This window comes from Acinonyx jubatus, chromosome A3, assembly GCF_027475565.1.
Source record: "Acinonyx jubatus isolate Ajub_Pintada_27869175 chromosome A3, VMU_Ajub_asm_v1.0, whole genome shotgun sequence".
Taxonomy (NCBI): Eukaryota; Metazoa; Chordata; class Mammalia; order Carnivora; family Felidae; genus Acinonyx; species Acinonyx jubatus.
This window is the reverse complement of record NC_069388.1, coordinates 29182927-29198543: the sequence shown is the minus strand read 5'-3', so window position 1 is coordinate 29198543 and position 15617 is coordinate 29182927. Positions and strand designations below refer to the sequence as shown.

At 53.1% G+C, this 15617-nt stretch overlaps 2 protein-coding genes across 2 annotated transcripts; one reads left to right on the top strand and one right to left on the bottom strand.

Moving 5' to 3' along the window:
- The first annotated feature begins 324 nt into the window (after positions 1 to 324).
- AVP (arginine vasopressin) lies at positions 325 to 3786 on the top strand. The gene is made up of 3 exons (XM_027069695.2): positions 325 to 1918; positions 3120 to 3321; positions 3557 to 3786. Exons 1-3 carry the CDS (start codon positions 1799 to 1801, stop codon positions 3733 to 3735), a joined length of 501 nt encoding a protein of 166 aa, XP_026925496.1. The 5' UTR covers positions 325 to 1798; the 3' UTR covers positions 3736 to 3786.
- A 9769-nt stretch (positions 3787 to 13555) lies between these two features.
- Positions 13556 to 14587, bottom strand: OXT (oxytocin/neurophysin I prepropeptide). The gene is made up of 3 exons (XM_027069696.2): positions 14370 to 14587; positions 14010 to 14211; positions 13556 to 13723 (listed from the first exon to the last, which is right to left on the bottom strand). The coding sequence occupies exons 1-3, from the start codon at positions 14487 to 14489 to the stop codon at positions 13668 to 13670; spliced, it is 378 nt and encodes a 125-aa protein (XP_026925497.1). The 5' UTR covers positions 14490 to 14587; the 3' UTR covers positions 13556 to 13667.
- Positions 14588 to 15617: the final 1030 nt, after the last annotated feature.

The window sequence follows — 15617 nt, the reverse complement described above, 5'->3', positions numbered from 1 at the left end:
CTCTCTGAAAAACTCTCTTCAGTTTTTAATAAGAATAAAGGCATTAATAATGCAATACTATTGGGGCACCTCAGTGGCTCAGGCGGTTAAGCATCTGACTTTGGCTCAGGTCATGAGCTCATGGTTCATGAGTTTAAGTCCCATTTTGGGTGAGCCCTGTTTCTCTCTCTCTCTCTCTCTCCCTCTCTCTCTTTCTGCCCCTCACTTGTGCCCTCTCTCTCTCTCAAAAAAAAAAACAAACCTACAATACTGTTATTAATTGGCTTTACGATGGTGCAGGAACTTTTCTAAAGCTCTTATAGAGTACATTATTTCAGTCCTCACAACCCTGTGAGGTGTATCCAGTATCTTCCCGAACTCACACTGGAAGAAAGTGAGGCACAGAGAGGTTGGGTAACCTGCCCAAGTCATGACGCTTTGAGAGGCCAGATTCTTGACAGGCCATTGGCTCCAGTGTCCTCACCGTCCCTCAGGGGATGTTCCTGAAAAGCCTGGCATCAGGTCCTGAGTGTGGTGGTTCCCTCCCTGGGACACTGGAGCCCCTCCAGCACTTGGTGGGGAGAAGGCAGTCAGAGCTTTCCCGTGGCACCCAAAGAGGAGGCGAAGAGTCTGGGGTTAGAAGAGCTGGGGGCTGAGTAAATCCTGAAAGGACTCATGTGGCTAGCCTGGGTCCAAGGACGGGACAGGCGCTTCGGTGGCCCAGGAGAGGGAGGCTTTAGTCCCTTCATCCCATGAGCCTGAGGTCACCAACCAAAGTCTGCTTTCTCAGGCTGGGCTCATTTGGCTGTGGCTCCTCCCATCCCCCAACAAGAAATCTTCCGTGCTCCTACTTCCACCCAAAGCCTGAGATGGTACCTGCCCTGGTCCCCATATGCTCCTTAAAGGGGTAGGGATTGGGGCAGGTGGCTCGCCCCTCACCTCTGAACCTTACTGGGTCTGGATTTCTCCTTTCCTCCACAGAAACTCCCTTACCCCCGTATTCCCACCTGAGAGGGGAGTAATGGAAACGTGCCAAGAAGCTGTCCTCGAGGTCTCCAGCGTCTGAGTCCCTGAACCCTGCTCCGGGTGTGTGTTTGGGGGCTGTGTGTGTGGGAGTGTCCCCAGCTTCCCCTGGGAGCCTATCCACTCACCCTGTCAGTCCGGATTCCATGTTGGTCCCTCTGCCTGGTCCATGGCAGCCATTTCCTTTTCTGGTGCAAAGCCCTCTGTCTGCACCACCTTGGGTCTGTGCTGTCCTTGGTCATTTTTCCTCTCACAAGGCTAACCATCCTCATGGAGTTCTACACACCTGACTGTCCCCTGTCCCAGCACTCCTGGGCTGGGGCCTGACCCTGCTCCTTACACACCAGCCACTTGGGCCTCCCTCACCACTTTCTCAGGGGGCCGTGTCTGGGCACAGGCTCACTGACCCCTAGCCTCTTCTGGGCTGCTGGAAAGATTGGGGACGGTCTCCTAGAGAGCCCCTCACATCTGTCCCTCTTCCCAGGTCCAGAGAGCCACAATTACAGTCACTGCAGCTCCTGTCACATCGCAGCCACACGGCTGCCAATGACAGCACAGAGGCTGGCACCCCTCCCCCACAGGCCCCCACAGACAGGTCCACGTGCGTCCCCAGATGCCTGAATCACTGCTGACGGTTTGGGACCTGGAGGCCGTGGGCTCCTGGGGAGCCACTGGGGAGGGGGGTGGCGGCCACGTCGTCTCCCAGGAACACCTGCGGACATAAATAGGCAGCGAGCGAAGGCAGCCCAGCACAGTCCGCACAGCGGCCCCACACACTGTGCCCACCTGCTCCAGGATGCCGGACACCATGCTACCCGCCTGCTTCCTGGGCCTGCTGGCCTTCACCTCCGCCTGCTACTTCCAGAACTGCCCGAGGGGTGGCAAGAGGGCCATGTCTGACCTGGAGCTGAGACAGGTATGACTGTGGCCCATCTCAGGGCTGCATGGAGGGGGCAGAGCCCTAGGGCTGGCATCTAGTGCAGGGGCTGGGAGGGAAGGAAGTCATGGGGGAGGCAAGGCTTTAGGGGACCGGCCCAGAAGAAGGGAGGCTTGACATGGCTGGGCAGAAGGGGCCAGGCTGCCGGGCAGGCTAGGACGGGCTACAGGACTTCCTAGACACTATCCCCAGCCAGGCAGGGGATGCAGGAAAGACAGCTGTTACTCCGGTCTGTGAGACCTGGGATTGGGGCCGGTCCATGAGACCTGGACAGCTAGGCCTCCTCTGTGCCCATGGGGACCTTGCAGCCCCGACAGGCTCTGTCCCAGCCAGGATTGCAGGCTTTCCCATCCAGCCTTCAGCCTCTGCTGGCCACAGCACCCCCCCCCCCCCCGGCCAAGCCTCACACAGAAGCTGGCCATTGCTCTGAGCTCATTCGAGTGAGGGTGCCACTTCCTTCGAGGAAGTTCTGCTGGGTACCTAGCCCAGTTCTCCTGTGCTGCACGACCAGTAGATTCCCTTGTATCCATTCCCTTCCATTTCCATTGGAAGGAAATCCAATCAGCATGCCCAGTTCTGCCCAGGCCATAGGTGGCTAAATTTTGAGCCACTGAACAAACTAGAGTGGATAGGGAGCAGCCCCCACAGACTACCCTTCTCTCTGCTTGGCACCTTTGGAAGCCTGAGTCACTAAGGGGCCTCATGCTCTCCCTGGGTCTCCGGCTTTCACCCACAGTCCACAGAGGTGAGCAGAGGTCAGGGCCCAGAGAGGCCCACCAGCTTGCTGCGATGGGACAGGAAAGGGGAGGAAGGGCCTGGAAGTGTTCTGGGCTTGGCAGGACGCTCTCTGCTAGGGGCGTGGGTGCTGAAGATCAAGTTTGAGTGAGGGCGCGGGAGAAGGTCTGAGTTATGGGAAGGGCGGTGGGCAGCTGAGAAGGGTGCACACCACTGATGGCTCCAGAGCTGAGAGGGAGGGTGTCTTCCGTGTAGCCCGGGGGTGGGGGTGGGGGTGGGGTGGGACAGAGAGGGTGCTGAGGGCTGTCACTGAGTGCGGTATCCTCAGTCACCTGAAAACCAAGGGGGTTTAGTGGACGTGTGCCCCCGCCCGTGACCGCGGCCCCTGCACACCCCGGGCCTCGCAGGGCCCGCGCTCACCCCCCGCCCCCCTCCCTCCCGCCAGTGCCTCCCCTGTGGCCCCGAAGGCAAAGGGCGCTGCTTCGGGCCCAGCATCTGCTGCGGCGACGAGCTGGGCTGCTTCGTGGGCACGGCCGAGGCGCTGCGCTGCCAGGAGGAGAACTACCTGCCGTCGCCCTGCCAGTCGGGCCACAAGCCGTGCGGGAGCGGGGGCCGCTGCGCCGCCGCGGGCATCTGCTGCAACGACGGTGCGCTGCCGGGGCGGCCCGGGGGTGGCGGGGGCGGGGCCGGGGTCCAGGTGGGGGCGGTGCGGAGGTTCCCGTGGGCGCGGCCCCGGGGGCGGGCGAGGGCGGGGCCGGGGTCCAGGCGGGGCAAGTCCGGAGGTTCCCGGTGGGCGTGGCCCCGGGGGCGGGCGGGGTCCCGCGGGCCCCGGCTGGTCGATCTGGGTCGGTCAGCGGCGCGCTCTGCCCGTGCCCCCCGCAGAGAGCTGCGTGACCGAGCCCGAGTGCCGGGAGGGCGCTGGTTTTCACCGCCGCGCGCGCGCCAGCGACCGGAGCAACGGGACCCAGCTGGACGGGTCGACCGGCGCCCTGCTGCTGAGGCTGGTGCAGCTGGCGGGGGCGCCCGAGCCTGCGGAGCCCGCCGCACCCGGCGTCTACTGAGCCGCCCGCTCCCCCCTCCCGCCCCCGCAGTCCAGAAAATAAACCTTTTAAAATGCACCTGCGAGTGTCTGTTTCCGTCTCCAGGGGTGAGGAGGGGGGCAGAAGAGACGGTGGGGCGCGGACCCCCCCACCTCACCCGCCGCAACTAGTCAGGGATCTTTAAGGGAAGAGATCTTGGCTCTGCAGAGTTCTAGGGACCGGGCGACCTGGGGGGGGGGGGGGGCGGGGGGGGGGGCAGAGCGAGAGCCGGGAGTAGGGCATCCTCTGGCAGAGGCATAGAAGTAAAGGCAAGGAGGAGAGAGACATTGGTGGACAAGATAGTGTGAAAGGACAGAGGAAGCCGAGATGGAGAGACAGAGGTTGAGAGCCTCAGAGGGAAGCGCGAGAAAGGCCGAAGGGGAGGAGCCAAGGGAGTTCCAATCCCCATTTACATCCCAGGAGACTGAGGCACAGCTTCAGGGACCCACCCAACACCCCAGATTTCCAGTCTACTATTTCATTCAGGGTTGTGCCGTGTGTGTGTGTGTGTGTGTGTGTGTGTTGGGGGGGGGGGTGGCAAATCACCCCAGATACACCAGAGAGAGGGCCAGGTACTCTCTGTCCAGGAAAAAGCTAAGCAGGTCCCATGGGGGCCCTTCAGCCAGAGTGGGAGAGGGAGCCCACCGAGACCCTAACTACATGTCCCCGCATCCGTGCTGCCACACAGACCAACAAATAATCATGAGCCGCATTCCTTATGATCCTTGACCACAGTTACAGATGTAGACCCTGAGATACTCATTCAAAATCACAAACACAACAGACTCAACCATGGACAGGTGCACACACTCACATTAGGACCTTCCACCCTTGGACACATGCAACTTCAGGGAAGACATCCACTGGTATTTAGCCTGTGCTATTCTGTGTCCCTATGTCCTTCTTTGTCCCCTCTATTCCTTTATCCCCTTTGCGCCTCACTCCCCTCTCTTTCCCCATCCTCCAGCTCCTTGGCCCACTCTTGCTTCTCTCCTTGTCCCATTACATCCCTCCCTTGCACCTTCTGCCCTCTCACTCCCTCCGTCACCTCCCAGCCTCTGTCTCTGCCCCCTCTGTTCTCCACATCCTATCCTTGGGATTTCTTGCTCCAGAACTTGGGGTGAGAAGAGGCTACATCTCCTCTGGAATCTTCCACTTAGAGGCCAGGAGGGAGCAAAGACAGAAGTCACTCTGTGCCCTGACCCCAACACCCTACCTTGGGGCAAAGCCTTATGACTCAGCCTCAGTCAGACCTGACCAGGTTCCATGTGCCAAGTCAAGGTCAAGTTTTTTCTGGTCTTAGAGCTCCGTTTTCTGTCACCCCTGACCTGGCTCAGTGCCCATCATGATTAAATGTAGAGGGAGGGCAAGAGCTGTGTGGGCTTTTATCCCTGCCATGGTCTCCTGCCTCTGCCCTGGTATGGCCCATCCAGGGTGGGTCCCAGGTCTTGGTAGGACTGTCTGTGGCAGGACCAGACCTAATAAGAATTTAGAAACCTTTCCTGACACAAGGAAGTGGAAAGAAGCAGCTGTTTTTTTTAATTCTTTTAATGTTATTTATTTTTGAGAGAAACAGAGACAGAATGCGAGTGGGTTAGGGGCAGAGAGAGAGGGAGACACAGAATCCGAAGGAGGCTCAGGCTCCCAGCCGTCAGCACAGAGCCCGATGTGGGGCTCGAACTCACAGAGCTGTGAGATCATGACCTGAGCTGAAGTCAGACGATCAACTGAGCTACCCAGGTGCCCCACAGCTGGTTTAAAAATGGATCATATACCTAGATGTAAAACCTAAACTATAAAACATCCTTTTTAAAAAATTTTTTAAATGTTTTGTATTTATTTTTGAGGGCGTGTGAGAGAGAACAAGTAGGGGAGGAGCAGAGAGAGAGGGGGCCAGAGGATCCGAAGCGAGCTCTGAGCTGACAGCAACAAGCCCGATGTGGGGCTCGCACTCTCACAAACCAAGAGATCATGACCTGAGCCAAAGTTGGATGCTCAACCGATTGAGCCACCCAGGAGCCTCCAAACGGTGAAACATCTTGAAGAAACTATGGAAGAAATGGTTCATGACCTTGAGCAACAACTCAAATCAAATTTTTATTCTTTTTTTTTTTAACATTTATTTATTTTTGAGAGACAGAATAAGACAGAGCACGAGTGGGGGAGGGGCGGGGCGGGGGGGACACAGAATCCAAAGCAGACTCCAGGCTCTGAGCTGTCAGCACAGAGCCCGATGTGGGGCTTGAACTCACGGACCACGAGATCATGACCTGAGCCAGAGTCAGACGCTTAACCGGCTGAGCCACCCAGGTGCTCCTCAACTCAAATTTTTAAATGGGCAAAAGATTTGGGGCCCTTGGCTGGCTCAGTCAGTAGAGCATGCAACTCTTGATCGCAGGGTTGTGAGTTCGAGCCCCACGTGGAGTGCAGAGATTACTTAAAATCTTAAAAAAAAAATAAAATAAATAGGCAAAAGATTTAAACAGACGTATAGCCAAATAACATATATAGGTGGCAAATAAACACATGTTAAGATGTTGAACAGCATTAGCTGGTGGGGAAATGCAAATTAAAACCACAATGAGACATTCATTACAATGACTTTAAAAAGTGCTAACAATATCAGGTACTGACAAGGCTATGGAGTGACTGGGACTTTCATATATTGTTGGTGAAGACGCAAAATCAGGCAACCACTCTGGAAAAATGTTTAATAGTTTCTCGTAAAGTTATGCTTTTGCTTACTGTTTAACCCAGCCAATCCCATCAGTCATCCAAGTGAAATGGAAATGTTTGGAATGGCTCTGTTGGTAATCAGCAAAACTGTGTAAGTTTGAAACAGGTGAGAATTTGAGTTAACCATCCTGAGTTAATTTTTGTATTGTCCAAGTTATGGGTTGCAGTTCGTTTTTGGCATCTGGGTAGTCATTTGTCCCTGCACTGCTTGTTCAAATGATGAGTCTTTCCCTTTTAGGTTGTCTTCGTAACTCCCACAAAATCATTTGACCATATCCATGTAGGTCTATTTCTGGACTCCTTTGTCAGTTCCATCGGTCTGTAGAGCTGTCCCTTGTCCATTACCATCTTGTCTCCAATATGATAGCTTTTAGTAAGTCTGGAAATCAGGTAGCATGACTCTTCCAACTTTGTTCTTTTTCAGAATTGGTTTGGGTAGGGGTGCTTGGGTGGCTCAGTCAGTTAAGTGTCCAACTCTTGGTTTCGGCTCAGGTCATGATCTCACAGCTTTGTGTGTTCGGGTCCCACATCAGGCTCTGTGCTGGCAGCGCAGAGCCTGCTTGGAATTCTCTCTCTCTCTGCCCCTCCCCTACTCATCCTGCCTCTGTCTCTCTCAAAATAAATAAACTTAAAAAAATTTTTTTTGTCTTTTTTTTGGTTTTTTTAATTTTTAATTTTTTATCTTTTTTAATGTATGAAATTTATTGTCAAATTGGTTTCCATACAACACCCAGTGCTCATCCCAAAAGATGCCCTCTTCAATGCCCATCACCTACCCTCCCCTCCTTCCCACCCCCTCTCAACGCTCAGTTTGTTCTCAGTTTTTTTTTTAAATTTTTTTTTTAACGTTTATTTATTTTTGGGACAGAGAGAGACAGAGCATGAACGGGGGAGGGACAGAGAGAGAGGGAGACACAGAATCGGAAACAGGCTCCAGGCTCTGAGCCATCAGCCCAGAGCCTGACGCGGGGCTCGAACTCACGGACCACGAGATCGTGACCTGGCTGAAGTCGGATGCTTAACCGACTGCGCCACCCAGGCGCCCCTTTAATTTTTTTTTTAATGTTTATTTATTTTTGAGACAGAGAGAGACAGAGCATGAACAGGGGAGGGGCAGAGAGAGAGGGAGACACAGAATCCGAATCGGGCTCCAGGCTCTGAGCTGTCAGCACAGAGCCCGACGTGGGGCTCGAACTCACAGATCGTGAGATCATGACCTGAGCAGAAGTTGGACGCTTAACCGACTGAGTCACCCAGGCGCCCCTGTTCTCAGTTTTTAAGAGTCTCTTATGCTTTGGCTCTCTCCCACTCTTAAAAATGTTAAAAAAAAAAAAAAAAAAGAAGAAGAAAGAATTGGTTTGGGTATTTTAGTTCCTTTGCTATTCCATATAAATTTTGCAAGCAGCTTAATGATTTCTAAAAAAAAAAAAAAAAAAAAAAAAAAAAATCCCACACAAACAAAAACACACTTAAAAACACACTTCTGGGAGTTTGATTGGAATTACGTAGTAATAGAATTGTAACTATATTTTCCAGCTTCCGTTGCAGGGAGGTGTGTCCATATGACCATGTTCTTGTTAATAAAATGTGAGTAGGGGCGCCTGGGTGGCTCAGTCGGTTAAACGTCCGACTTCGGCTCAGGTCATGATCTCGCGGTCCGTGAGTTCGAGCTCCGCGTCGGGCTCTGTGCTGACGGCTCAGAGCCTGAAGCCTGTTTCAGATTCTGTGTCTCACTCTCTCTCTGACCCTCCCCCATTCATGCTCTGTCTCTTTCTTTCTCAAAAATAAATAAACGTTAAAAAAATTTAAAAAAATGTGAGTAAAAGGGATAGTGAACTTGGGGTCTTATGACAGTGGTTGTGCCTCCACCCCACTCTTTCCTTTCCCACCCGTTGGAATCCACAGCATCCTAGACTCAAGCATCAGACAATGACAAGGACAAGGAGATGCCAGAACTGCATGGCAGAAGAAATCTGGGTCCCTAAGTGATGGAATGGGACAGAGCCAGGAATGCTCATCTTAGGCTGATAAGAAACAGAGAAATAAACATCTACCCTCTAGAAGCCTCTAAAGCCTCCTTACCATTTCAGTGTTTTTATTACAGCAGCCTAACCTTAACCTTAACCAACCATAACCCCTGAATTCCGCAACGATTGAAAAGTGAAACAAAAGAACGTGGCCTATGGAAGCCGCAATACCACCTTTATTATTGATAGAGCTGATGTTAGTTCTATCTGCTGGCAAGTGGGCTTTGTCAGGCCGATTAACAAGTTGGAGACAAGTTTACCGTCCCAGGCACAGGGAGCTGGACCTTCTTCCCAGGACTTTCCTGCTTCTTTGCTTTTCCATGCACTTACCATGATGACAGCATGTGCTTCCCAGCCTGGCAGCCTGATTCCATGAGGCATCGGAGATGAAGGGGTGGGCTTGTGCATGTGCACATTCCTTTCCTCTCAAATCATCCCATCAGCTACTCCCCCCCTACCCCCCACCCCCCCGCCGCCCCACCTCAAGGAGAATTACCTCAGGGATGCCTATAAGAAGGAAATATCAGGAATGGGGAAAAAATATCCCCGACCTCTGCCCCATAGACAATCATCTTTTATGATGCTTCAAAAACTTTTGGTAGATTTTCACACCATTCCAGATTTAAAAACTAAATTACACTAAACTTAGGTATGGAAGAGAAGCAAGCTTGCTTAACCTATGCGTACGGACCCTACAGAAAACAGAAATTGCGGCCCTTCAGCATCGCACCGCAGATAGTCGCTAATACAGCACGATGGGAAAATCGGCCGTAAATGTTCAGCGATCAAGTTGATGTTTATAGTTTTCAGACTGGGGCGCCTGGCTGGCTCAACCAGTGTAGCCCACGGCTTAACTTTGGGGTCATGAGTTTAAGCCGCATGTTGCATGTTGGGCTTTGAGTTTACATAAAAAAACCAGGGGCGCCTGGGTGGCTGGTGAAGCGTCCGACTTCAGCTCAGGTCATGATCTCACAGTTGGTGAGATCGAGCCCCGAGTGGGGTTCTGTGCTGATAGAGCCTGCTTGGGATTCTCTCTCTTCTCTCTTTCCCTCTCTCTCTCTCAAAATAAGTAAAATAAAATAGTGTAAATTAGGAATATGAATTATGTAAATAATACTAATTTGTAAAACAACAGCTGTGTGAGACTTTAGGACAAGAGTGTTCCAGTCTGAAAACCATGCTTTTTTTTTAAATTAGTTTTTTCTAATTTTTTAAAAGTTTATTTATTTATTTTGAGAGAGACAGAGACAGCGTGAGTAGGGGAGGGACAGAGAGAGAGGGAGAAAGAGAGGGAGAGAGAATCTCAAGCAGGCTCCATACCATCAGCGCACAGCCGATGTGGGGTTGAACTTTGAAAACCAGGAGGTCATGACCTGAGCTGAAACTTACAAAACCACGAGGTCATGACCTGAAACTGAGAGTCTGACGCTTGACTAAGCCACCCAGGCGCACCCCTTTAATTTTTTTAAATGTTTAATTTTGAGGGAGAGAGAGAGGAGAGCGAGAGCGAGCATGAGTGGGGGAGGGGCAGAGAGAGGGAGACACAGAATCTGAATCAGGCTCCAGGCTCCGAGCTGTCAGCACAGAGCCTGACACGGGGCTCGAACTCAGGAACCATGAGATCCTGACCTGAGCAGAAGTCAGACGCTTAACCCACTGAGCCACCCAGGTGCCCCTAAACAGACTCTTAACTATAGAGAACAAACTGATGGTTACCAGAGGGGAGGTTGGTGGGGAGATGGGGGAAATAGGTGAAGGGGATTGAGTGCACTTGTCGATGAGCATTGGGTGATACATGGAACTGTTGAATCACTACATTGTACACCTGAAATTAATGTAACACTGTGTGTTAACTATACTGGAATTAAGGATAATGAATTAAAAATAAACATGACCACACACTGTTGCCACGCATATGCAAACTCAACGATATATTAATATCATAAAGCATTCAGGCACTATTTAAATTTCCCCAAGTGTTCCATGACTACACTCTTTGCAATTAGTTGATATCTGAGCCTGTATTTTCCTTAAGGTACAAAAGAGAATTTTTTTTATTTTTATGTTTTTAAATTTTATTATTTTTTTAACATTTATTTATTTTTGAGGCAGAGAGAGAGAGAGAGCATGAACAGGGGAAAGTCAGAGGAAGAGGGAGGCATAGAATCTGAAACAGGTTCCAGGCTCTGAGCTGTCAGCACAGAGCCTGATGCGGGGCTCGAACCCACAGACCGCGAGATCATGACCTGAGCCGAAGTCGGATGCTTAACTGACTGAGCCACCCAGGCGCCCCGAGAATTTTTTTTAAAAGTAAGCTCTACTCCCAAAGTGGGGCTCGAACTCATGGCCCCTAGATCAAGGGTCACCTGTTCTACCGACTGAGCCAGCCAGGCACCCCACAAAAGAGAATATTGATCCTGGTTGCCCTTCTACCTTTTTATTTTCATTTTCTTTTTTTTTTTAATTTTTTTTTTATCGTTTTATTTATTTTTGAGACAGAGAGAGACAGAGCATGAACAGTGGAGGGTTGGCGAGAGGGAGGCACAGAATCTGAAACAGGCTCCAGGCTCCGAGCTCTCAGCACAGAGCCCGATGCAGGGCTTGAACTCACGGACCGTGAGATCATGACCTGAGCCGAAGTCGGCCGCTTAACCAACTGAGCCACCCAGGCGCCCCTATTTTCATTTTCTTACGGTATTTTCCTGAACATCTTGTAGAGAATGGGTCCCAATTTCTTTTTATTATATTTGTTATAAGTAGAAACTGGATTGTATGTTGCCTAGCGTAGCCTTGCCTGTTTGGTCACGTATTAAAGTAATATTTTGTACTAAATTCCTTTTCTCTATATTACTGCTAAGACTAATTATACGGTTTTTGAAATTATGTGTAGGTGGGCATATTCTCTAGGAATTTCACTTCCGGGTAGAAGAAGAACAAAGAATAAAGTTACACAAAGTGGGAACCACTGCCCTGGACAAGCCCCCAAGCACTTTGGAGGTCTGAAGGGGTCATTCTAGCGAGGACCAAAGGCCGTGGGACTGAGCAGCCAAGAAGAATGGAGAATGACACCCAGCTCGCTTCTGTGCCAGTGGGGCCACTGGACCCAGCTTGACGTCACCTCTGGGACAAACTCAGGAAAAGAGGCATCAGTCTGACCCTGTGTTTTGAGGCAATAAAATACTATCGACCTTTGGATTCTTAGGAAGAGTGGGACAGCAAAGTGGGTGCCTGAGTGGGTGAGGGGACCTGAGCTCTCTCCCAGGGTGGGGACAGCTGGGCTGGCACCCCAGGACACTCAGGGGAAGCAGTGAGGTCCCAGGGGAGATCCCAGACTTCCTGCTAAGGTGGCGGGGGGCGGGGGGGAACTCTCCAGCTCGGGAAAGCACAAATCCGTTCCCACACGTCTCTAGTTGAGGAGCTCGGTCACCTCTAGCTGCAGCCCTCCCTGGCTGTGTGGTTTCTGAGGGACACAGAACTCTGCGACCGTCCTCAAATACCCAGCTAGTACACCGAATCCTTCCTCATGGTTGGTTTAAACGGGACTCCGCTTTGAGTTATCTCGTGTCCCTTTTGATGACTAATCCCCCCAGATGTGGGGTCAAAGGAGGGGCTAGTCTCATGGCCTCAGCAAGGACCGCAGTCTATATAGTGGAATATTACTCAGCCACGAAAAGGGTGAGATCTTGCCATTTGTGCCAACGCGGATGGACCTAGAGGGTATTATGCTAACTGAAATAAGACAGAAAAAGACAAACACCGTATGGTTTCACTTATATGTGAAATCTAAAACAAAACAAATAATAAACTAAAAAAACAAACAAAAAGAACCACAGTCCAGGTTGCTGTAAGCCACTGGGATTTTCAAAAGCCTCATCTCTATTCTTCTTACACATCTTAGCAATAATGATCTTTTTTTCATTTTTAAAATGTATATTTATTCAAATGCGATATGCATATAAAATATAAAAATATATTCAAATATGATATACATATAAAAGTTAGCAAATCACATGCACATGTTAAGTTTTCGGAAAATGAACGCACCTGTTTTACCAGCTCCCAGACCAGGAAAAGAGAGTATGACCAGAATTGCCCTTGGACCCCCTCCAGTCACCACCTCACCCAAGATTTTGCCTGTTTTCGTAATTTATAGTAAAAAAAGTCTTACGGTCCGCTTCAGGGTATTTTTTTCTCTCTCCACCTGGTGAGACCCACATACTGCTGTGTGTGTGTGGGGGGGGGGGGGTGCTATGCAGACCTCCAGTGTGGGAGAAAGCCCTAGAAACTACACTTTTTCTAACAGCGATCTGTTGCTGTTTCACTTGCAGGGGGGAGTGTGGCCGTGGACCTTCTGAAACTGCTCGGGTAAGTGAATGACCACATGTTTTGGGAAAGAGGAATTAGGCCGTCTTGATTCTCAAAAGGGTTTTGGATCCAGGAATGGCCGAGAAGTAGGTTGAAGATTGTTTGTTGGCGGCTTTTGTGTTTTGCGGTCATTCTGTGGCTGTGGGCTCCCAGGAGTCCCTGGCCCGTGGGGTCCCCAGCACTGTCAAGTTCCTCAGCCGCACAGGCAGAGGCAGGCCTGCTGGGTCCTCGGCAGCTCGGCCACCTCTTCTGCGCACCAGTGGCCTCCGGTGGCCTGGAGTCTAGCTCCTCGGAAACGTGAAAGCCCTTCAGCTGCGAGGCCCCAAACCCAGCCCTCGGGTCGCGGTTCAAGCCTCCCTCCAGAGGTAGGGAAGTCATTCCCCCGCCACTGGCCGTCTCCCCTTCCTCTGGCTCCCTGTCAGCACCCCCGTCGTTTGGGTTCTTTGAAATGTTCCTGGTTAGGCCACCTGCTAAAGGCCCCCAGCTCTGTTTGGAGCGGGAAGCTGGGGTCTGTTTCCGTCTCCCTCGTTCGCCAGCCCGTGCAGGACTTCGGCTGCGGGAACGGCGCGCCCCGAACCCCGGCCCTCCCGCTCGGAATTGCCCGGAGACGCAGGCCCCGCCAGGCGCGACCCTCGGGGTTCCCCCAGCGCCCTCCTTCCCGTTTCTGAAAACGAGACGCCAGACGAGTTGCAGGGGGAGAAAATTCTGCTTTATTTTATTTCATTATTTCTGGGGGTGGCTGCGGAGGGGCGAGGGGCGCGCTGCGCCGCTGTCCGGACCGTCGGCTCAGCGCTGGGAGAAGGCGGCCTCGGCGTCGCAGGCGGGGTCGGCGCGGCAGCCGTCTGGAAGGACAGCGGGTCAGGGGCCGCCCTGCGCGGTCCCCTCCGGGTCCCGGGTCCTCGGCCTCTGCCCCCCCTCCGCGCCCCCGGCCCCGGCTCACCCGGGCTGCAGCAGACGCCGGCAGCGGCGCAGCGGCCCCGGGGGCCACGCCCACTGGGACTTCCGCACCGGCACCACCTGGACTCCGCCCCCGGGGCGGCGCCCACCGGGACCTCCGCACTGCCCCCACCTGGACCCCGGCCCCGCCCCTGCCGCCCCCGCCGCCCCCGGGCCGCCCCGGCAGCGCACCGTCGTTGCAGCAGATGCCCGCGGCGGCGCAGCGGCCCCCGCTCCCGCACGGCTTGTGGCCCGACTGGCAGGGCGACGGCAGGTAGTTCTCCTCCTGGCAGCGCAGCGCCTCGGCCGTGCCCACGAAGCAGCCCAGCTCGTCGCCGCAGCAGATGCTGGGCCCGAAGCAGCGCCCTTTGCCCCCGGGGCCGCAGGGGAGGCACTGGCGGGAGGGCGGGGGGTGAGCGCGGGCCCCGCGAGGCCGGGGGCCCGGGCTCGGGGTGTGCAGGGGCCGCGGTCACGGGCAGGGGCGCACGTCCACTAAACCCCCTGGGGCCCCGGCGGGGCGGGCAGAGGCGGTGGGTCGCGGCGGGGGCTCACCTGGCGCACGTCGAGGTCCAGCGCGGCCCTCTTGCCGCCCAGGGGGCAGTTCTGGATGTAGCAGGCGGAGGTCAGCGCCAGGAGGCCGAGCAGGCAGCAGGCGAGGCTGGAGCCGGCCATGGTGTGGACACACTGGGTCGGGGGCGGCGGCTGCAGCGGCGACTCTCCCACCGGCCTTTTTATGGCTGGGGCCGCAGCAGGCGGAGCCCTGTCTAAGAGGGCCGCCGTATGACTGGTCACAGCGGGTCACTGCGGGTCAGGCCGTGGGCGCCCGGCGCGCCCCCTCATTTGCAGGGGCCTGGCCCTGTCACGGTCACCGCCTCGGCTAATGGACTGGGGGCAGGGGAGGCAGACAGTGAGGCCGTGCGGGGGAGGGTGGCCTGTGCGGTGACCTAGGGTGGGACAGGGAGTATGGGGGTGCGGCCCAACCAAGGACTGTGTAGCTCGTCTCCCAATACCTGGTGGATGGGTTACAGGGCAGACCCTTGGACCCCGCCAGGCTCCCCATCTGGCCTCTGCCCTGGCCGCAGCACATCCTGTTTCCTCTGTTCCCGAGGTCCCCGATTGCTGAGCCCAAATTTCCAGGAACCCACTTCCACCCTCCCACCAGCACCCGCTTCCCTGCACCTGGAACTTGTATAGGGAAAGGGCTTTATTTTCTCTAACTTCTAACCGACATTGAGCCTTTGCTTCAACCATGAGGTGGGCAAAGAACCAGTGGGACTTGCAACGCATGTGGCTTTGTCACAAATCAAAATGACAGATATTCTCCTATCACATCGCAGCTATTGCAAATGTCTCCAAACATTGTTTAGACTCATCACCACTTTGAAATTATGGCAGTTACTGGACGTTATCTAATGCTGCATTTATGTATTTATATTTCTAATATATATTTTAAGTTTTTGATATCTAATGCTTTAAGTAAGCATTGTGACTGTATCACAAATTTGCTTTAACATTTTGATATCTGAATATAAATATACTTGGTTTCTTTTGCAATCCTATGTCTTTTGTTTTATGCATTTAAAAAGAGTGCTTTTTTTTTTTTGCATTTTTAATATATCTTCAAATGAAAATAATTACAGATAAAGACAGACCGCCACAGTGGAAGGGATGTTGGTCAATGTCATGAACAAGGAGATGCTCAGAACCAATCCTTCTAGAAGGGACCTGCGGGGGGTGGGGACCTGGGTGGCTGAGTTGGTTAAGAGAAGGACTCTTGATTTTGGCTCAGGTCATGATCTC